This window comes from Cynocephalus volans, chromosome 12 (genome assembly GCF_027409185.1).
Source record: "Cynocephalus volans isolate mCynVol1 chromosome 12, mCynVol1.pri, whole genome shotgun sequence".
In the NCBI taxonomy this organism is placed as follows: domain Eukaryota; kingdom Metazoa; phylum Chordata; class Mammalia; order Dermoptera; family Cynocephalidae; genus Cynocephalus; species Cynocephalus volans.
The window spans coordinates 49,728,977-49,752,779 of record NC_084471.1 but is presented as its reverse complement, the minus strand read 5'-3'; the positions used below and the strand labels follow the sequence as shown (position 1 = coordinate 49,752,779).

At 32.7% G+C, this 23,803-nt stretch overlaps 1 protein-coding gene across 1 annotated transcript in view; it reads right to left on the bottom strand.

Moving 5' to 3' along the window:
- Positions 1-23,803, bottom strand: part of ZFC3H1 (zinc finger C3H1-type containing) — a 52,969-nt gene that overhangs the window by 2,207 nt on the left and 26,959 nt on the right. The window contains exons 12-31 of the mRNA XM_063075947.1: positions 23,595-23,744; positions 20,765-20,939; positions 20,373-20,504; positions 19,447-19,989; positions 19,249-19,358; positions 18,143-18,274; positions 17,916-18,037; positions 16,879-16,980; positions 16,542-16,661; positions 14,937-15,120; positions 13,446-13,632; positions 11,973-12,161; positions 10,873-11,110; positions 8,360-8,465; positions 8,081-8,279; positions 7,002-7,096; positions 3,197-3,307; positions 2,823-2,927; positions 2,525-2,690; positions 1,338-1,438 (exon numbers count right to left, since the gene is read on the bottom strand). Of these exons, the coding sequence (XP_062932017.1) occupies positions 1,338-1,438; positions 2,525-2,690; positions 2,823-2,927; positions 3,197-3,307; positions 7,002-7,096; positions 8,081-8,279; positions 8,360-8,465; positions 10,873-11,110; positions 11,973-12,161; positions 13,446-13,632; positions 14,937-15,120; positions 16,542-16,661; positions 16,879-16,980; positions 17,916-18,037; positions 18,143-18,274; positions 19,249-19,358; positions 19,447-19,989; positions 20,373-20,504; positions 20,765-20,939; positions 23,595-23,744 (3,267 nt within the window). The remainder of the gene's footprint in view (positions 1-1,337; positions 1,439-2,524; positions 2,691-2,822; positions 2,928-3,196; positions 3,308-7,001; positions 7,097-8,080; positions 8,280-8,359; positions 8,466-10,872; positions 11,111-11,972; positions 12,162-13,445; positions 13,633-14,936; positions 15,121-16,541; positions 16,662-16,878; positions 16,981-17,915; positions 18,038-18,142; positions 18,275-19,248; positions 19,359-19,446; positions 19,990-20,372; positions 20,505-20,764; positions 20,940-23,594; positions 23,745-23,803) is intronic.

Genomic DNA, 23,803 nt, shown 5'->3' with positions numbered 1-23,803 from the left:
AATGCCTCTTACAAAAATTACACTGGGACAGGAATGTGCAAACTGACAAGAGATCCAGTCAAGATCTATGCTTATATTCAAAAAACTAAAATAAGGCCCATGTATTCCTATAGGATACTAAAGCATTCTCCCTAAATAACACTCTCCCCCACCTGAAATTTTTAAAAACTAATGCAATTTTCTGTATTTTTGTTTCTTAGAGTATGCCTGATCTTGAATGTTTCTTCAACTAAAATGTAAGCACAGTAACTAATTATTATGTTCTCTATTCTCCTGAAAAGTGACAGGAATGACCTCAAGACAATACATATCAAAACACAGAAATGGAGATTTACCAACAGAACTGACAATCAAACTGCCTATATTCTAAAATTCCTATCATAATAGAAACTAGTTGAAACATGACCACATTTTCTATTTCACATGTTTTATCAAAGGTGATATTTCATAATTCAAATTTATAATATCAGAAATTTGAATTATGAAACATCTTTCTGCAGATTAGCATGCTTGCTAAGAAATTTAATTATAAAACACCAGTAGTATTATTTGTCACAACCTTAGGCCTGTGAATTTTTTTCAAACTCTTACAGTATTTCTCCACATATGCTAAGTGTAATGTAAATACTTCAAAACACAAGGGAATGTTTGATAAATACATTAGGCATCTTATGATACATAAAACAAACTTACAATCATAAGATGCAACTGATGCAGTGGGAATGACTGCACAAGTGGAAGCCAAAGCATTAGTGTACAGGGTACCTTTTTTAATTAAAAGGTACAATTCTTAAGAGTGAAAATGGGCTTACTCTACCAGAGCAGAAAAACGACTAAAAAATGCTCATGAATATCCTTTTATTGAATGAATAAAATCCCTAAGATCAGTGCTTCTCAAACGTGGTTTGAGGGCTCAAATTCAGGAATCTACATTTTAAATGAGCATGCATCCCAGGAGATTCTAATGCATGCTAATATTGGACAGCAACTGACCTATGTGAAAATATGAAAACCTCTTAAGTTATACTTCCCTGCCATGTAAAACGTGGTTACTGCTTATAACCACATTCTACGGATGGACACGTGCTTAGGGAACTCACATGAACTTTACCTGAATTATTTGCCCCCTTATAATCTGCAGTTTTTCAAAACAAGATTTTCATACTGACTTTTATATGAATAGCTAAATACTGCTTAAGAACTCTAAAATTATAATAGTATATATCTATGAGGAAACAGTGGAAAAACAGACTGCTCTTATCAAGTTTTCAAGAATAATTTTATATGAAGAGCCTATCTATTGAGCTGAGGACTAAAAGAAATTTATTTTTTCTTACCTCAGTGCAAGTCCAGAATTAGTTGGCATAACTGAGCAAAACCGTTCCAAGGTTTTGGAATGCTGGGTCTTTGGAACACAGCTCAAATAAAAGAAAATAACCTGTAAAGGTTGAGGGGGAGGAAAAATGAATGCAACCAAAACATGAAACCCAATTACCTATGTGTTTTAATTAGAAAACCAAAATGGTCTTTAAGATATGAATGTATAAATTATAATAATGTATGATACTGTGAGTTACAGTTCCTACCATTAATTATATTAGTAACTTTTCAAATATGAATTAGGAAATATGGTCTAGTGATGAGAGCCATGGACAGAACACTGACAAGAAGCCAGGAGTCCGGGTTTTCATTCCTCAATCTACCTTTACTTGCTGTATAGCTGGGCAAGTCATAGGGCTAATAATACCTGCCACATCTTGCTCATGGAATGCTCGTGTGTAAATGACTTAATGTCCATAAAGTGGTTTGAGATCCTGGGATAAAGAATGGCATAGAAGTACAAAGCATAATAATTGGTTATCCCGATTAGCAACAAAACCACTCTACCAAAAAACAAAAAACCACACATATATGTTTTTGTATGCAATGAGCTTTAGTAGGAGGAGCTTTTAGCCTACACTGTACTGACTCGAAGGGGTCTCCAAAAAAAAAAAAAACCTTTGCTTCATTATCTATAATAAGATAACCTAACAAGTACATCATTAATCAGATTCTTCTCTTAAAATTCTAAACACACCTGATTTCAGCTTTCTTATGCCCTGTGTATAGCTATATTTGCTTAATATTAACAAAAAGAGCAGTTATAATGTATAATTTTAAAGTTAAAGAACTTTTCATTCAGTACAATTTTTAATTACTGAAGCAAAACATCACGAATATTATCACAATAGAATCCTTCTCTTGATCTTCTTTAATATGTATTAAACTTTAACGTCCTTTCAATTTTCCTTTAATGTTAAATTTCCTTAAATATAACATATCAATATGCACGTTTTATCTTAACTAAGTCTTCAAGGGCTCTGTTCCTAAACTTTGAAGAGATAAGAAACATGATCAAGAATAATAATGAATGCTAGGACAGTGATCCTAGGTAAAGCTCTCAATATAAAATAGTTTTACTGTCATTTTTAAAGTTCCTTTGTTTTATACAAACATCCAAAGACAAAAAGTTTTAAGTTCTTACCCTATTATGAAATTCATAGTTGGACCAGTAATCAGCACTGCTAAAAGGAATAGGGTATCGGGCAGGGACTGTAACCAAACATCTATTCACTAAATCAGTAAAAAATTTGAATTCTTGGACTTTGTTTCTGGATCCAGCAGCTCTATTATTGGCAAAGACAAGATAACTGCCAAAAGAAAAATATTATAATTTAGAATAATTAAGCCAGTAATTCTCTCGCCAAGAAAGCCGATCACCCCTTTTCCCCACCATATCCCCATTCCAAAATCTCATTCTTATTAAGAGAAACTAAACTTACTCCATCCAAATCTTCTGTACTATATCAGATCTCATGGCCACCCCTAATGCTGCCTCATAAGCCTCCACTGTCTCTTTAATACTTGATTGAAGCGGATGACAAAGGCTGTTTAAAAAATGAAGGAACAGGTGTATGTCTACAGTTCAATTCCATTACGTAAAGGAATGACCAAGTATAATTTAAACATTACAGACATAACAATGGAATCCTTCTTTTGAACTTTCTTCTTCAGTATGTATTAAACTTCAGCATCTCTTCAATTTTGCTTCAATGACTTTAACATCAAGTTAATTTTAATACAGCATAATTCAGTAATAAATAGCAAACGCAGGCCTAATAGGTAACATTTCTCTCCACAGTGGATAATGTCTCACCAGTAAATCAGCCACAAATAAGGAACTTGGTGGTTAAACATGTCATCATCAAAATTCTCTTTACATAAATGGGCTGGAATGTCAAGTGGACCTGGGATATTTAAGAGATACCTGAAAAAAAAAACCCAAATATTGTTTGAAGCTATGCCTATACACACACAGACTACAAATATTTTTTTTTAAATCCTGAGTTTCAACTTAAATTTCATTAAAATATTTTTATAAAGTAACAAGACTTTCCTTTCACTTGTATACCATATCTCTTTGGTCACATTTCCAGTATGACACATTTACCTAGAATTTTATTGTTGTACCTACATGCATAACACCCCTCCTAAAAATCAATTTTTTATTCTATCTCCAAAATTAAATTACCATAATCATCTAATTTAACCTAATTAAAAACAGAAAAGAACAAATAAGACTACCAAGTATCTGAAATTTTCCCACAAAATCTGTACTTTATTTAAAAAAAAAAAAAAGGTTCTTTAAGGTTAACAAAATTTGATATCTGAAAATAACCTCTCTCTTTACAAACATATACATTTAGGTTTAATTTTAGATGTGACATCAAAGTATATTCTATAACACATTGGCCCATAAGGCACTTATCAAAAAAGAGGTCCATGATCAAATAAAGTTGGGAAATACTGCAAATTATAGCTCCCTCTTGAAAATCCACAACACGTATTAGTATATTAAAGACTCTAAGAAATCAATCAGGAAAGAAATCTATTTGACTTTGACTAATTCAGTTTTCCTCCCAATGTAGTTGAATATGTGTGTGTATAATAATTTCCAGCATCTTCAAGAACAATATTTTAAAAGGAAATACACTGATCTCAAAAACAACAATTTAAACGACTACAGTAGGGAAAAAAAATGACAATCAAATACAATTATTTACCTTGGATTTTAAAACGACTGCAAAAGAACAAGTTTTAATGGATTAGACAGGCTGTATGGGGGGGCAAACACAAAAAAGGGAAGAAATAGGACATCTAGAAGTCGGTTTATCATCCTGTCTTTGCTATAACTAGCTACATTACCATGAGTTAATCACCTAACTTCTAAGGATATTAGTTTCCTCAACTGAAAACTCAGGTGGATCAGAAGAGATGATTTCAAATCTAATCTATAAGACTCTATGAGGGTACTTTAAAAAGTTCATGGAAAAACAGAATTGAACAACAAAACGAATCTTTCCATGAACTTTTTGAAATACTCTCATATAATTCCTAGGCTAACTTCAATAAAGTTAGTTCATTTTACAGAAGTGAATGAAAGGTCACTTTACTGAATTGAAATAAAATCCCCCAGTTAACTTTTTCTGGCTATCCACTTAATTTTTAAATTGACTTAAAACACATGAAAATTACCCAATCTAGTTCTTTCTGCCTGCCATCTTTAAACTAAATGTCACACTGAAAGAGAGTTGAAAGAATTCAACTCCACATAAATATTACAGTGCTAAATATTTTGCTTTACAATTTCCACACATAAAATATAAGAGGTATTTTAAAACCTATTAAGAGCACTGATTTTTCCTATTAATAAACTTTGGTTAACTTTATAAATTTAAAAAACTTATATCAATATACAATAAGCATGGCAAGGCCAAAAATTATCTCATCTACTGCCATTCTCCTAACTCAAAAAAGATTTCCTAAATTAACAAAAATGTACAATCTTTTTGTAAACAAGGGCGTCAGTACTGTCTAAATAAACTAAGCACAGGATACTTTTTTCTCTTCTCAATGAATTATAAATTATGACTATTTCCACAAAAGAATTTAATAAAGCAAGATGACTTAGTAAACAATAAGATTTAAAAGCAACTAGTTTTCAAATTTTTATTGATGCCATTATTTATTCTGCTTAATTAAGCTGACATCAAGAGGATCTGAAGGTTTTTGGTTAGTTATCACAGCAGAAACTGGCAGCATTTTCTTTTAAGCTAAACCAATTACTGCTGTACCCAAGAGAAGACCAGAACAAGCAAGTCTGTAAAGAGTTCAGTCCAGCCTTGAATTTATCCTTTGCTTGAGTATGAGAAAGTTAAGGCTATCTAATTTAAACAACGGAAAAACTGAGTATGGGGAAACTGAACAATCTCTAAATTCCTTACCAAACAGTTTAATTCTTTTCTATTAATTTGCATTTAAAATTATTTCATACAATATGCACTCCTCTTTTCTGGCTTATTTCACTTAGCATAAGTATTTTGAAATTCATCCATACTGTAGCATATATCAAGAATGTATTTCTTTTTATCACTAACAAGTATTTTTGTTTATACATTCACCTGTGATAGATATTGGAATATTTCCAGTCTGGGGCTAATACAAATAAATCTGATATGAACATTTACAAAAAAAAAAAAAAAAAAAAGAATAAAATTACTTCATTTGTAATTACTTGTAAAATATTAATCTGGATGTCACATAGCAGAAAGAATTTCAGGAAAGGTGCTAAAATCTCTATGTCAATAAACTGGCTACCATGAAAGGACAGATATTCTCAAGTCTAAGAAAGAATGGTGATCCCTGAATCTCAAATTAAACTGCCATGTTCACAAAAAATTTGCGGGTAGATGAATCACTTAACAAAATTTGGGTTATTTAGAAAATTTTTTTATGTAACACTGCTATACTGAGAGTGTGGGGTAGGGGTGTGGGGAGTGGGTAGGAAGGGAGCACCTAGGAAAAGAAAAACACCTGCAAGCATTCAGCTTGCCATCACTACACCAAGGTTTCATTTCTACTTATCGGCATTTTCCACAAATTTTAAGAGATATTCAGCTGTCTTCCCTCTCTCAGTTCTTCCTAACATAAAACCACATAAAATAATAGAGTACGACATGATATTTTCATTTTGATGCTTTACTTATGATCAGCAAATTATGCATATTTTTGTAAATAAAGTTTTATTTGGACACAGCCATGCCCATTCATTTACATACTGTCTATGGCTGCTTTCTCAGTACAACAACATAGCCGAATAGTAGAGATAGATCACATGTCCTGCAAGCCTAAAATATTTACTTTCTGGCTCTTAAGAATAAAAGTTTACTGAACCCTACAGACAGATGAGGAAGAGGAAGGGAAGAGAACTTTAAAAGCCTCCCCCAAAAAATAATTCTTCATGATCTGCTATGGCCTCTTACTGCTGTAACAAGAACTCTCATCAAAGCAAACAAAGATGGTAAATACAGAGCTCTATTTGAGCTGCTGAGAAACTGATGGCTGAGAAAAGAATCTTCTAAAACTTCCTACTCAACATTTTCTCTTTAAAATTAATTTTAAAAGGGTTGGCCAGTTAGCTCAGTTGGTTAGAGCATGGTGCTGATAACATCAAGTTCCAGGGTTTGATCCCTGTGACCAGCCACAAAACAAAAAAGTAAATAAAAAAGAAAAAGGCATATTTTATTAACATCTACCTTTGATCACCAAATAAATTAAAACCTATTTTTTCAAAATCACTAAGATTATCTCAGGATAATTAGTTGCTAAAGTATTAAGTACTAAAATTAACAATAACAATAAAGTAAAAGAATGAGTTACTATAATATTATTATAAGCCTTGCTTTGTATAGTGCCTTTAATCCAAAGAATGTAAAAGCATTTTACATTTTGCTTCCATTTTTTATTATTCTATTTATTCTACTGCCCTCAACAGTTCTGTTAAGTGGGCGTTCAAGTATAAAAATCAGTCTAAAATGTAATCGGTCCACAAAAGATTGTAATCTTTCCACTGAACTGTACTAATTCTTATTCCTCTACAAATCAAGAGTTGTGCAACTTACCGAAACAGATCCAGGTTGCTATACTTCTCAAACCCAGGTTTAAAGAAGGATGCAATAAATTTCCGCAAAAATGGAAGAAGATTATCACCTTGATTCTATTTTAAAAAGAGGGAGGGGGGTATACATTAGGCTTACACTGTTTAGTTAAAATGTTACAAGGAACTGTAATTGTTGTTTTCTTCCCTCTCCCCCAGTTTATTTGTGTATTTATTTATTTTTAGCTCCCACAAATAAGTGAGAACATGTGACATTTCTCTTTCTGTGCCTGACTCGTTTCACTTAATATAATTCTCTCTAGGTCTATGCATGTTGTTGCAAATGGCAGTATTTCATTCCTTTTTATACCAGAGAGGTATTCCATTGTGTAGATATACCACATTTTCCATATCCACTCATCACAACAACAATTACAATTCCTTGAAGTTGATACAACAAGCAAACAGATATGAGGTTGTTGGGAGGGAGAGGGGAGAGGGAGGAGGAAGGGAGGTTTCGGTAATGGGCCACAATAATCAACCACATTGCATATTGACAAAATAAAATTTAAAAAAAATTTTAAAATAAAAAATAAAAGGCAAATCTGAGATTTGAAATATGTGTTTTAAAAAAAAGTACAAGGGAGGAAAAAGTCTTAAAAAAACCACTGATTAGATGAAGTTTATTGGGTGAGTAGAAGGTGGTGGGGGTAAATTTGAGGCACATTCCAATAACTCCTAATCTCTGAATTAAATTCAGCTAACTATTAAATAGCTTAACATCCAATATGACCACAGGCTCAAACTTCATTCACCAATTATCTATCATGTGTCTCTCACATGTTTGGCACTGTAGTACATTTGGGGGCTGTAAATATGTGTAAGAAGGCATGGTCCCAGCCCTCAAGTAGTTCTTGGTATAGTATATAAGAAAGTACATATAAACAAAATTACAAAGTATTGTAATAAGTGTAATGATAGAACTATGGCAGAGAAGAAGGAATACCTAACACAGTTTGCAAAAAGCAAAAGGACCAGGGAATGCTTCCTGGAAAGGCTGATAAGAAAAACATCATATTTGATAATTATGAGTCATTTTTTTACCTGCAAGATGAAGAATTTGCACACATGATAAAAAACCTCTGCATTCTGAGGATTTTCTTCAAATGCAGCAAGCCACACTGCTCTGGCTTTGTCATGCTGATTTGTTTGTAAATACAAAGCTACAAGGGCTTCCAACAACTGGCAGTTCATGGGACATGATTCCAATAAACATTTACAAAGCTCCACTGCAGCCTCATACCTTAACAAGAAAAAAATGGCTATACACGTGAAAAGATCGATTTTTAACACAAGGTTAGCTGCTTGCCAATTAAGTTTTACCTCTCTAGGAGCTGGTGCAGAGCGATCATGTTTGTGTAAAGTGGAAGGCAGAGCTCTATTCTTTCCTCAACAGTAAGGCTTTCATCTGTGCAAGCTTTCACAGCATCTATCCAAAAGCATCAAAACAACATAAATCAAACATGAAATGAATTATTTGACTATTTTATTTAGTCTCTAAGAGACCAATGGGAAAAGATGGCCTATCCCATCTTATTCATCTTTACTGAACTCCTGGCTTTTACACAAAGGAGGTATTTCAGATATCTCCAAACTCCTGAAATGCAAATCCAAGTGAGGGTAACCTCACTTTTCTGATAAGAATAAAACCATCCCATCTGAGCTCTTGCATTTATCAATGTTTTCGCTTAAATAAGTATCTTTGCAATTATCCTAAATTCCTTACAATTCATCTCAAAAAAAAACACAGCGCAAATTATTTTTCCATCTTTCCCTTACCACTTCAAAGGGGTCTTGCTCTGTTGCTCCACAGCCATTTAAATGTCGCCCCCTAAACTAGATCCTTTCCTTCTTCAAAATACACTTTTTCCCTTGTAAAGAGTCCTTTACTTGATCATGCTGCTGCTTATAGAATGAAACAATGTTTTACACTGCACAACTGCCGTTTCCTCCTTGCCCAAGGTAGTATGATTCCCAGATTTGTGGAGTTAAAAGTGAATGTCATCATTCTGAAACTGCATTTTTGAAGTTCACTTACAAGGATTCATACCTAATCAAACCTAAAAGCTCCCCTCTATCCTCATTTTATTTAATTAGTATTTGACAATGCTCTTCCATTCTTTTTCATTTCTTCTTGCCTCTGCTTCCAAGAGACTGTTTCTGTTTCCTCTCAGTCTCATTCACTGACTCTTTTACCCCTTGCTGCTATGCTCTTAAATCTCATTTCCTCAGAGAAAATATAGCATAGCTTCAACCACTAAATAATTTACTCTGAGGGCACATTAAAAACTATAAAGCACTTTGCAATACAAAAACTTCTTTGTTAAGAACTCTCAAATCCACTTATCTATCCATAATTGTCCACTTAAGGTCCCCTTCCTTATTACTTTCTGCCAACAATCATTTCCATTTGTATGACCAAATTACCATTCATAAATACGACTACCACTACCAAAATCAAGTTTTTCCAACTTACCAGTTTTCTATTAATGACATTTCCTTTTCCCAATCTCAAAATCCTAAAATCATCTTTGATTATTCCTTCTCCCTTTCCCTGACATTTAATCTGTCCCCCACATCTCTATGTGATAACTTAAAATGCACCTAACATAATACTCTCTTTCCCAAACTTTTCTTATGCCAGTTACGGCTATCAGCTTCTGGTTGGTTTTCCTGCCTTTGGTATAATTTCTCTTCAAGTATACTATCTCTCTCTAAAAGAACCTCTACTGCTATCAAGTTTACCACACTTTCAGAGTTCTTGAAAATCTGGCATCATTCCACTCACCAAGCTTAATCCCTACCACTGTACAGCACAGAATTCTTATTTTGATAAGAACTCTCTCTTCTTCCAATCCCCCTTTCAAATCCATTGCACAAATTCCTATCTACTTGTTCCTTTTCGTTTACTTAGCTCCTCTAATAGGAATGTCCATTCTTCTCCTTCATTTCTTCACTGGATTATTCAACAAGTATTTACTAAGCACTTAATACATTGCCAGACTTCATTATAGTCCCTTGGGAAACAGAGAGATAAATAAGACAAGGGTCCCCCATCTTTGAGGAAGCCCACTATGTCACATCATAGCTGTTATTCAAGGTCCAGCTACAAGTCCCAATTCTTATATGAAGATTTCCTTGATCATGCCAACCTACAATTATCTCTTCCCTTTGGATTCACGGCTTGTACCAAATAATTCTATAAATCACAGATCCTAGTATCTTCTGAGGCATACAATTTAAACTAAAACTATATACTAATACACAGTTATTCAGCCTTGTATGTTTAATAATTTTGTCAAATGTATAGATTTTATCTTCTTACTAGGCTATATACTTCTGTTTAGGAAGTAACAGGCTTTATGCCTTATGCATGTTCCATAGCAGATACATCATTTAGTATATAATAGCAATCAAACTCACTGATTGATGAAGAAAGTATTTAGTTGAAAAGACAGCACATATCCTTTTAAACTCCTACTTTAATGAGTTGCTAAAAAAAGAAGTACCTAGTTCTTTGATTCAATCAACTCATCAAATCTGTACTATCTACCTTATGTAAATATTTAGCTGGTATTCCTTGCCATAATCAGAAAAATAAATTACATAACATAGTAGTACAATTCCTGGTTTTCACAGATACCAACTTCATCTTCTCTTATTCACTCATTAATCTTTTAAGCATTTACATAATAATTTGTGAAACTACAACTTGCAATATGTAGATATAAATTTGTTCCACTTAATTATAAAGGATCATAATAATGGGTAAGCTGATGTTCTAAACACTGATGTCATAACAGTTCATATTATAATTTATAAACATTTACCCTTACCTTCAAAAACTGCTAACAACACGTCAGGATTAGTCTTTACATCTTGAACTGCTTGCCATGGCATTACAAATGATTCTGTGTTAACAATTCTTGAAGGATTGGCATTAGATGGATCATAAAATTTTGAAGGGAGAATGTTGAATTCAATAAGATGTATGTAGGCCAGCCATGCCAAACATCGATCACTTGTTTTAAGGTATTCAGCTATTATTCCACCATTAGGTGATTTCAATGCATTCTAGGAAAAATGAAAAATAATCTAAATGTGTTTAAAAAATGACTCCTAGTTCGAATATCCTCATCACAAAAACAGATTAAGTTTTGTAATGATGAATTAGCTATTTACCCTAATTTTATAATCACACATTGTATACATGTATTGATATTCAACTCTGTACCCCACAAATACATATAATTAATGTTTCCATTAAAAAAAGTGACTACTACTCATAATAATATTCAAACGTAAAGGTAAAGAAGAATAAAAGTGTTATATTTCTTTGGAATGATTCTTAAATACCTAAGTGAAAATTTTGATAGTTACCAATATTTTTTACAAAAAAACTCTTTAGAGATGTGGGTACCAGATTAACATAGTTTTTACTATGCTAAAGTTTGTAATGTAAAATCCAGGCTGACGGTGATGAGGATAAGAAAAAAATAAAATAAAATTTATAACATAATTAATAAAAAATGATGAAATTTATTTGTACATTTTAAATGTCCTGATACTTAAAACCTAGTAAGATAAAGACAAAACAGTAAAAAAGTATATAAACCCCACAACCATATAGAAGATTTCATTATGGACTGATTTTTTTTCTCTTATGGTTTTGAATAATGAAGTTTATCTGGTTGGTAATTAACATAAAATATTTTCACTTAAACCTTATAAAAACTCTAGAGAAGATATTATCCCCACCAGCAAATGAGAAAATAAAGTCATAAACTTACTCAATGTAATACAATTTACTAGTAAGTGGCAAAACAAGGTTTCCAATCCAAAGCCTGTGCTCTCACCATTTAAAAATGCTACCTATAATGTAGAGCTTTTAAACATTTTCTACAAAATACAATTAAATGCTTCAACAAATGTTTACCTGTAAAATTGCAAGTGCACTTTGGCATCTTCCAGTAAATATGTGCAGCTGAACTCTAAACAAAAGAGCCTCTAAAAGCTGAAAGGACAGAATATCTGATGTTTCTCGCTTGGCTGCTCCCATCAGAAACTCCACCATTCTCTCACATACGTAATCCTTTTCTTCAAAGGTGCTTTCTAGGTGTAGAAACTGCCCAAAGGGGTTTCATATAATTAATCCTTCTTTATAGGAATAAACTAAAACTACAGATTTTTAACATTTCATTAAGAAACTGTCTCATACCAAATCTTCCATTTCTGGAAAAAGGATAATTATAAAAATGTATAAATCCATCTTCCAGAACTATAACCTAGATTTCCCTCTATCACATGTTGGACAGTGGAATCAGATTAAAACTAAAACAATACAGAGGTACCCTGAATCATCACTGACACAATTTAATCTCTCCTTTCCCTGAATCAATAGGTAAATCACAGCAAGGCCATGATAGATATCCAAAAGTACGTTTATGATCACATACAATTTGCATTGCTTAGGTTTGTGACTGTATAAAAACTTTGAAAATAGCATTTATATTACAAATGCATGGCAAAACACATTAAAGACCAACCTCAAGGAAAAAACATTACATCTTTTGAATATTCCACACAATTAAGATTGGTACAAGGTTCCAGGTCAAAAATCACGCATCCATCCAAATCTATTCTGTAGCTGAGTTCAGAGAGTAAGAGATACAGTAGCAAGTTCACTCATTAAGGGATAACACGTTATCCAAATCTATTTGGTTCTGAATTTGTTAGCAAGTAAATGATAGATCTGATAGCAACAGATTTATCTGAAAATTTATCTGAATCTAATAGTTCCTGAGTTCAGCAGATAAAAGTTCAGATATTAATAAATACTTGTTTTATTTCATAAGTGGATCAATTACAGTTTTAAGTCTGGATAGAAAACATCTTTCTTGGAGAAAGAGGAAGAACCCATTTTTTTCACCAAATCTTTGTATCTTGGGAAGGTTTCATATTAGTGTGAATTATAGATTAGAATTATTTCCATAAGCAACGAAGACAAATAACAAAAAGACCAAGATATTCCTAGGCATTCATGGTAATTTTATGTAAGCATAGGAAATCTAAAAGAGAAATTTTTTCAGGTGTTTTGCAAAAACTACACCTAACTTTGCCCAAACAAAAACTGTGTAGAAAAAGGTAAGTGCAGAATATTTAATCATTTTATACTTTTTCCTTACCAATAAAAGTTAACAACAAAGTCACCTCTTCACTAAATATTTTCTTCTTGCTTAGTCTAAATTAATCCTAACCCAGAAGAAGTGGTTTTGAGGTTACTAGAAACTGAAAGTAAGGTTATTCTATCTATACCTAAAAAGAATTTAATCTATTAAGCCATCAATATTTATGATGACTCAAAGAATTATGAAAACACACACAGGACTATGTTATATTTTCTACTCACAGTCCAAAAGCTTTGATAATCGGGAGCATATTCAACTGCTGTTTCACACATTTCCTGCACCTCATCCTTGGTTCCTCTTTTTGAAAACAATCTGAGGTAATGGCACCAAATTTCTGGATTGTCTTTGTTGTTTTCCAATGCTCGAGCCAGGACATTTAAAGCAGAATCCAAGGATTCTGAACATAGCCTATATGTTTAAAAGAAAAGGCAGTGGTGGTTTTTTTAAAAAATGCTTGAAAATTTAAATAGGGCTAATCTAATGAGTAAAATTTTTAATTCCATTTTCTATTAGAACCTACCAAGAATCCAGGATCACTTATGACAAGGGAGAATAGATTAGGATTTTAAATCACATCTGTCCAAAAAAGGCCCTAATTTTCCATAGACCCAACAATTCCTTTTTAAGTGGATGTTCCATAAGCATTTACCACAGATAAAAAGTGTTATAAAACCACTAAGATTATCAACTTCAAATGTGCTTTATGTCCATATTCAGCAATACCTTTTATGATTTACACTGTTCGGTCACGGGAAAAGAATGCCAAGAAAGAGAGTTGTTTAACACTCTCTCAAGGCCAGTTACTGCCAGCACAAAATATCAAAGCTTTCAATATAATAGTTCTATTCAATGATCAAGGGCTTGCTATCTCCTCGAGAAGATAATTCTCTCTCATGGTCCTATTCATAAAATAATGTACAGTTCTTTTGGCCTTCAGTCAGTAAATGAGTCAGAAAAGAAAACACTGTAACTTGTTCCATTAACATGGAAATGATACACACAAGGAAAGTTAAATAAGCACCATATTCAGGCATGTGTGCTTTATTAGCACTCTGCAATGCTGCCTTATTTAAAAGCTTATACTAAGTTTTAAGATAGTTAGATATATCAGAGCTGCCTGTAAAATAAACCCTGAATTATTAAAACTCTAAAATTATGATTATAAAAAGGTTATTCCTGGCTTATCTCCACTATTGAAAAGAAGCCAGAAGATGAAATTTGCAACAGGGGCTATCAGTTGTGAGATAAATTATTATTTACCTTATTTGAATACACATAATTTAGTACCATACACTGAAAAAGAGACAATTCACCAGAATTTGGAGGTTCTTAGATAAGCTTTAAATCACCATTGCAAATTAACATGTTCCACTGTTACTTTATCACAATTATTGAGACTATGACTACTTGATTTTTTTAAAAGTCCAACAATTAATCTTTCACCACTCAGAATTTACTATTTTAACTAATCCTACTTTGAAATAAGAGCCTACTGGAGTTAAAAACTTTAGTATAATTTATTACCCATACACTGAACCATGCACGCTAATCTTTTCTAATAGGTTTGAAACAATAAAATGCTTTTGGCTTTGTCAAAAAACAAAGACTCCATTACTACTAGAAAGGAAACCTGACTACCATAGGTGAAATACACCGCAAACATAAAAATATAAATGTGCAACAGTTTACCCAAAGATTTGAAGTCGACCTACCCCTCATTTTGACTCAAATACTTGTATGCAAGCTTGAGCCAAAGTTGTACATGAGAAGGATTTTCAAGCACACTTGCTTCTAAATTAGCAATGTCATCGGTCTCATTTGTAAAGTATCTGACATCATCTGGAGTGACAACTGTATCCAAAGCTGGAACATTTATTTGGTTCTCTGGCTGGAAGGCTATAAGGAAAAGTATTATTAGCTTCATACTCTCTTTAATCCACGGACCTAAGAAAAGTCTCATCATTAAAATAATCTAAAAACCGAAGGAGTCTAATAACATGCAGTACCTCACAGCTTTAAGGCTGAGCTATCATATAATTTATCATCAAAACCAGGACATTTTTGAAAATGAAAAGGGGTGCTGTTAAAAATTACACCAGGACAGCCAAAAGTTGGAAACAAGCCTAAATGCCCATCATCAGATGAGTGGGTAAGGAAAATGTGGTATATCTACACAATGGAATACACTGCTCTGCTATACAAAAAAAATGAAATACTACCATCCACAGCAACATGGATGGACTTAGAAAAAAATATATTAAGTGAAATAAGCCAGGCACAGAAAGAAATACCACACGTTCTCACTTATTTGTGGGAGCTAATAAAAATAAATAAATAAATATACAAACGAATAAACGGGGGGGTGGGGGGTGGAGAAGACACAACAATCACAACAATTCCTTGAACTTGTTAAGACAAGAGAACAGACATGACGTTGATGGGGAGGAGAGGAGAGGAGAGTGAGAGGGGGGAAAAGGAGGAATTGGTAAAGGGACATGAAAATCAACTACACTGTATATTGATAAATTAAAATAAAATACAAAATTTTTAAAATTAAAAAATAAAAATTACATTAGGATGATGGAAGTAAATTAGGACTCTGCTGGCAAACTAGAAGTATGGTCTTTCCTATTTTAAGGGTGACTGACATAATCTGACAACTCACATTCATTAGACTGTAAACTGTTACTAAGAAATTAATTGAAAGTTACAACTGATGAAGATAATTTATTCTACTGTATCTAAACTAGAGAAAAAGTGTTACATTAAACGTGAGTACACATCTCTTGGATACTTGCTAATACACAAATAGTAAACAAATTGTGCAAACTTGAAATTAGAATGCAAGATGTGCCTGAAAATAAGGCACTCATTCATACATTATTTTGTTAATCAGTTCATTCATTCCTCTTACGTACCTATGGCATGTCAGAAAACACAGACTCAAAGTGAAGCAAAATAGAACACCTGCACTTAAGGAGGACACAGGCTAGCCAGTGTTTCTCAAGTGAGAGCAGTACTGCCACCTTCACCCCACTCAAGTACGTTTGGAAATGTTTGAAACAGTCATATTTACAAAGGAGTACTACTTGCATTTACTGGGTAGGGGCCATGAATGCAAAACATTCTTCAATGTCAGGGGCAATCCTGCACAATAAATACCTATATTGCCTAAAACACCAATGGCAGCAGCTTTAAGAAAATAAAACATGTTTAAAACTAGGCTAGTAGATACACCAAAAGATTAGCAAAGTGTCAGACAAAGATGGAACAACACAATGTAATAATTCTAAATCTTAAAGCATGTAACTTCTTACCATACTTAATTGGTCCTGTAGACTGTTCCTCATCACTACTGAAGCTATTCTCTGAAACAGGTTTTCTCCAAAACTTTGGCTTCCACTTTCTTTTATCTTTGTAGGTTGTAAATGGAGGTGCTGAAGTAGACAGGAGAATTGACATAACTAGTTTTTTTGTTTTCAAGGCTACCCAAATAATACTTTAAAAGAACTATACTCACTCTATCATATTAGAAAGGATATATATTTTATATTAAGAACATAATGCCAGAAAGTTTGCTATCATATAGAAACTACAAGGTCATTTTTAGAGAGAGAGAGACAGACAGACAGACAAATACACACATATACTTACTATGACCTTTACTTTCATTGATATTGCTAACAAGGAGAACAGCCATCTGGTCCATTGACATTCGATCTTTGTTTACTCCGAAAAGTTTCTCAACATATTTTTCTGAAATAAGTACAATGTTATCTTCATTAAAAAACATTAATTACAGAGACTAGGCTAATTAAAGAGTATGAAGCAAAGAACAGATTAACAAATAAAGAAAAGTATAAGGTACTAGTCAATAACACCTATGGCTTTAGAGAGGGCAAAGCCTACATTATCTTAACTACTATGGCAAATCTTACCACGGTATATACCCAATTTGGGTGAAAAAAAATAACTCTTGAAACAAACTAAACAATCAAATAAAATTAAAAGCCCTAAAGTGGGAATGATGAAATAGACTCAGTGACTACAATCACTCTGGGTAATGATAACACTGAATTTAGTAAATACCAACTCCCTTACTTCCCAAAAGATTTGTAGTTTAAGATTTATTACTTGGCACCAAATCTAGAAAGCAGCTTAACAATATTTGCTCACAACATCTGGCAGTAATCTATACAATGTTAAATTGTATATATTCCTTTCAATTTCATTACAGAATATGAAACAATAGCCATCTTAACATCCAGCCCTCCTCTGTTTTCTAAAACAGTAAATAAAAATAAAGGTCTGTTAAAATAATTAGTAAAATTTCTATACAAACAGGTTAATATTTTTTTCTAAATAAACTGAACTACTTAGATGAGCTCTGTCCAAAGAACTTCCCGCAATATTGGAAATGTCTTAAATCTATGCTTTCCTAATGGTAAGCATTTGCCATTTCAAGTGCCACTGAGCACTCGAAATGTGGCTAATGACAAAGTAAATTTTTACCTTTATTTAATTTTAATTAATTTAAATAGCAATGTATTGGACACAGTAGATCTAGGCAAAGTGTCCCAGGTGACTGTACTGAATTTTTGCAGCTACTGAAAGTCACTAACTGAATATAAAATTTTTAAATTGCCTAAATTCAAATTTTCACTTGGAAAAAAACAAGAAGTCTTTAAAACCTGCTGCAGCAGCAATTTCTTCATCAGTGCTTGTCTCTGAAGAACCAATCAAAGATAGATTATATGACAGAATGTCCTGGAAGAGCTGTTTTCGGCTAAGCGTATAGTCTTGTGTATGCTGCCTAAAATAAAATAACACCACAAAAAACATAACCATGTACATATCAAAGTTAAGCAACCAAATCCTTCTTCTAAATTATAAAATGTTCAAAATAAAAACTACTCACCACTGGCAATCATCATCATTACACGTTCCTGTTAAATCAAAACGGCAGAAACATTGATCTGGTTCAATCATATTACTGTATGATACTGAGCTTAGGGGAAGTTTTTCCTTGGTTCTATAATATGGACTAAATCTAAAAAGACAAGAATAGACAGGCACATTACACTCCATAAACATTCCTCAGAAACAAGAAAAATTTTAATTTTTCTTTCTAAGTTAAAATTTCTATACTTTGAGCTTATTATCCACCTAATAACAAAATTAACACTACAAAACAGCCAGAATACCAAGTGATAGTAACAAGCTACTTTGATACCAAGAACATAAAAGATTTGAAATAGACAACAAAAAAAAACCCGCTTTATTCCAAAAATACTATTTTTTTTGTCACATGATAAAATGCTATATTATATTGGTATTTCTTGTCTTTTTCGTGACCGGCACTCAGCCAGTGAGTGCACCGGCCATTCCTATATAGGATCCGAACCCGCGGCGGGAGCGTTGCCGCGCTCCCAGCGCCGCACTCTCCCGAGTGCGCCATGGGCTCGGCCAATATTGGTATTTCTTGTACACACTACCAGCCAACATAAAAAACTAGGAAAAAGGTCTATACTGTCTGGCAGGTGCCTTACAATTTTACAATAAAATCATACCCACTTAGTCTCATAACTTCTAAAAGTCTAAAAACTTTGTGGAATTTAAAAGGTTAATCATTTGAAAATGTCTAAATCAATTTTATGAAGGCTGGCTAGTACTCATTAGACTGAGTAGCAATAAAATTAAAAACCCAAAATAAAAAATCCTCACAAGACTGATTATCTTTCCCCAAATCCCTAACAGACAGAAATCCAGAATTCTCTACATTTCCACTAGTAGACAGAAATTGGAATTTGATAAGAATTGATAAACTCGAGTGAGCTAAACCTCACTTCCTGATATGGTTGAAAGCCAACAGTAAGACAATTTTTTGTTTTCCATAGAAGGACCAAGTATATTTTTCAGTGACCACGACTCAATTGTTTTTTCATTTTCATCTAATATTCAAGGTAATTATCATTAAGACCCAAAGGGTAGTCCTGAAATTCAAGCTTATTGAGTCTTTTATACCTGTAGGACTTAAAAACTAGAAGAGGGCTATGGTAGGGTCTAAAAGGACACGGCTTCACTTCTGTTGCTTTACTCTGTGCAGTGACAAAATCCACATCCACAGAAATCTCCTGCGAAAGAAAACAATAATAATTATATAAGGTAAATAAGGCTGGGGTGAATTCTAGATTTTATACAGAATATGAAATATTCAGTTACCTGGCCATGTAAAACCTTTTCTGTAATGCCTGTGGTGGTTTTTAAAATCAGCTGTTTTAAGCTGTCAGCTTTTGAATATAATTTTTGCAATTCACTAATTTTTAACCCTAGAAAAAGTTCTGGTTTTTCTACAGTATTTTTAGTAAGTTTGTTCATACATTCTTTGTTAGGTGTATCAGTGTGCTTAAGATTAGGTTTAGTAAAAGAATTGGATTCTAAGAAGGATCTTCTTCGTTCTCTGTTTGAACCAGACAAAATTTCATCATCAACATCATTTTCTTCAATGTCCAGGGTTAATTTATCTTGCGTCAGATCATGAAGTGAGGGTTGAGGTAAAGAAAATTCAGGTTCCTCTTCCACAACTGGAGTGATATTTTGTTGTTCCTTTGCTTTAAGCGCCCGGGCTTCTTTTAATTTTTGAATTTTCAGGGCATATTCATATTCTAGCTTTTGTAATCTTCTTTTCTCCATAGCAATTAGTTCTGCTGAATGCTTTCTCGGACTTGATATTGGAGAATTATCCATTCTCATCATTTTGTTTGGCTGGGGGAGAAAAATGACAAAAATATTTTACATTACTGTGATTTTATAAACAATTTTTGGTAAGATAATTGTGCTATCCCTATAACACAATGCCAACATTATAAAACTAAATCAATAAGGAGAATAAAACAGAGTTTAACTTAAGTCTCTAACAGATTTGCTAGCTAGTTAATCTATGACCTACAAATAAACCAAAAAAAGTCAAAACAAAATAAAAAAGTAAGCATCCAAAAATGTGGATGTCATTTAAAAACAAAGCTTTAATCTTATTTTCTCTGAATTTGCAAAAAAACATTTGAGTTATTTTATACATCTCTTACCCTCAAAAGTATCATAAAAACCTCATGCCTTCCAAAAATGAAATATTTCTACAAATAACTTACTCCAAGGCGATCTTGTTCCAGTTTACGTTTTCCTATTTCTTTACTAGCCACTGCCTTTGCCCGAGCAAGCTCTTCTCCATATTTTAGAGTCAAAGCTTTCTTAATTGTAATGCGTTGTTGAACTTTGTGAATCTGAAAGTACAGGATAATTCTGAAAATGTAAGAAAACCTTAGAAGAAGATATTACTTCTCTCTCAAACACAGCAGTTTTAGGGTATTCAATTGAAAATAAAAATATTCCAATATTATGTCTCAATGAAAAAACTAAGTTTTTTATATTATTTTTGATATTTTTATGGCTTTACTTTTATGGGTTTGTCTCAGAAAATTTGGCCTATAAAAATGTAAACTCAAGACTACCATATCGTAATAAAAAAAGAAAAAAACATTACTTGTTCCTGAAGCTTTTTCAAAAACATTTTGTTGACACTGAGAATTTTCTCAGTTGCTTGAAGCTGTTCTGTAAGTTTTGTAATCTTTGTTTCAGCATTTCGAACAGATTCTTTCTTCTTAGCTTCTTGCTGCACTAGATTCTTTAAAACCGATTCATCTTTCATCAAGAGAATCCTAAATGGGAAATAACAAAATTCTTACTAATGTTTTCTAAACTACCAGACTGACACCATCAGAAGAAAAGGTTTTCAAAGTAGTGATGCATTTAAAAAATATATCTTTAATATGCAGGTGAGAATTTAAATGCATGAATACTTTTATGTTCTTCAATCACACAGGTATTTAAACTGACACTGTCACATTTTATAAAAGCAACTATGGGTCTGATCTTTTTTTAAAAAAAACACCTGGGGCCGGCCCCGTGGCGCACTCGGGGGAGTGCAGCGGCGCTCCCGCCGCAGGTTCGGATCCTATATAGGGATGGCCGATGTGCTCACTGGCTGAGCGCGGTGCGGGCGACACCAAGCCAAGGGTTGTGATCCCCTTACCGGTCACAAAAAAGACAAAAAAAAAAACCCACCTGAGCTTAACATGAATTATAGTTGAAAAGTTTATAGTAAATGTTCAATGTTGGCTGAATCTAACCCTATATGTATCCTGAACAATGAGGACTGAGAAAGCCAAGATATTTAGCTTCATTTATAATGCTAAGACATATACAAATAAACATAATCAAGCACATTTAATTAACTTTTAAATCTCTCACTCATTTTATTCCAATGCAAGGAAAGGGGGGAAGAAAGCATAATTATTAAATAATCACACACATATACAGAAGTTTGAAAGTGAGAACAAAACAGGACAAAAAAACAAATTTATGGCTATGAATAAATTTAAAAGATTTTAAATCTTCAGTTAAAAAAAAAAAAGAGAGATCTTTCCAGAAAGATACTAAGTTTCAACTACTGACTTCTAGAATGAATTATAAAGACAGATAAATATGTGGTAGAGAGGATAGACAGGAGACAGAAAGATAGGTACATTAAAAGTTTTTTAAAAACTTCATTTGTTATAAAAGTTATTAAAGAAATAGAATCTAAAAGAACTTTTTTTTTTTGACCGGTACGGGGATCGCAGCCCTCGGAATGGTGTGGTCTGCACCACGCTCAGCCAGTGAGCGCACCGGCCATCCCTATATAGGATCCGAACCCATGGCCTCGGCACTACCAGCGCCGCACTCTCCCGAGTGAGCCACGGGCCAGCCCTAAAAGAACTTATTTTAATCTCTTACTTTTAAAACATAAACATACAATCTCTCATTGGTAATTTTGGAAATTTATATTTGAGCATCACATTGCACACAGGTAATGATAATCAACTCTGTACCCCACAGATATGTACAATCAACTATGGTAAAATAAAAAACATTTTTTGAAAGTTTATTCATATTTCATCTATAAAACATTTTTGAAATCCCTAAAATCAGGATGTACCTTAACATTATTGCATATCATAGCTTAACTAGCAACATTTTTCTTTCTTAGAGCATAAAATGATGGCACATCTTAATGAAATAGGGCAGTTAGTGCAAGATAAATATTCAGAAGTAAAGATGTTTATAAACACTATTTTAAAATGAATTTTATTTGTTCAGAAAACTTAATATCTAATGACTTGTTCTTAAATTGAAAACAGAATATACATTTGTATATTTAATATAAAACTTTATGCAGTTACTATCTCCTTGAGATATCTATCTCTATTGCCTTATAAAAATACCCCAAATTACTTTTTCCATGATTTAAAAAAAAAAAAAAATCCAAGGTAACTATTATGTTAGAAATGAGGCTGTAAATTTCTATTCTTTTTCCTTAACTATGGACAAATAAATTTTTGAAGCTTGTTTTGAAAACCATTAAATTGTTTAATTATTATTAATAATTTTTCAACATTAAGAGTTAATTCACCACTGTAATCATTTTTCACTATCACAGTTTAAAGTTCACGAACTTGTTAAGTCAGTTACCAAAATCGGGACAGGAAAAGTCTTACTATCTTTGCACAGAACCTCCCCTTTATATTTGTAAACCTAAAAGCGGACAATGCTCAAAAATGTTACGGATAACTAAAACCATTTTGCTCATCAACTAATGACTTCAAGGTAGTTAGAGTGGAAAAAACATATACCCATAATATAATTATTTCTACCAAATATATACTAATGAATTCAAATTAATTCTATCATTCAATATGTTCACCTTATGAAATTTTACACATAATCTCAAAATTTCCAAACACCACTTGAACAGTACAATTTCACAAAACATATAAGAAGTTTATGATCATAACTTAATATTCACATTTTATAACACCATCATAATTTGACCATGTATCTTACTGATCAGACTAGGTAATAACTATTTCCAATAATGAAGTACACCTTTAAGAAAAAAAAACATGCTTCCAACAAAGGTATTCCAAACAACATGCCAGAGGTTTTAAAGAAAATTCTAAAAAGGATTTTCATAAATGTTTTTAACAATGGATAAGCCATATATAAATGTGAAGGGGACAACTCTCCTTTGATGGCTTGATATTTTTATTTAAACATTAATTCTATTACTTTATGTAAACATATAATTCAACAAAATGATAGGCTTCTATAGTTCTACCAAGTATATGGAAGAATTTGTAATCCTATAGTACATTTATTAATGACATACATCATAAAAATATATCCCTCTAATAAAGGAACAAATAGATATGAGAAGATAATCAGACTTACCTATGTTTTTTAAGTTTTGCTTCTGCATCTGTAATCAGACTTACCTATGTTTTTTAAGTTTTGCTTCTGCATCTGTAACCTGCTTAGTAACCATTGCTATTCTACCAATCCCATCAATTTCCACATCAGAGTTTGCTGGTGATGATGAACTTGTCTTTAGCTGATCTGATTTAATCAAACGCTGTTTCTCACGACTAAAATAATCAATAAAGACAGATGTATTATATCAAAGAATAAATGGAAACTATTTTTC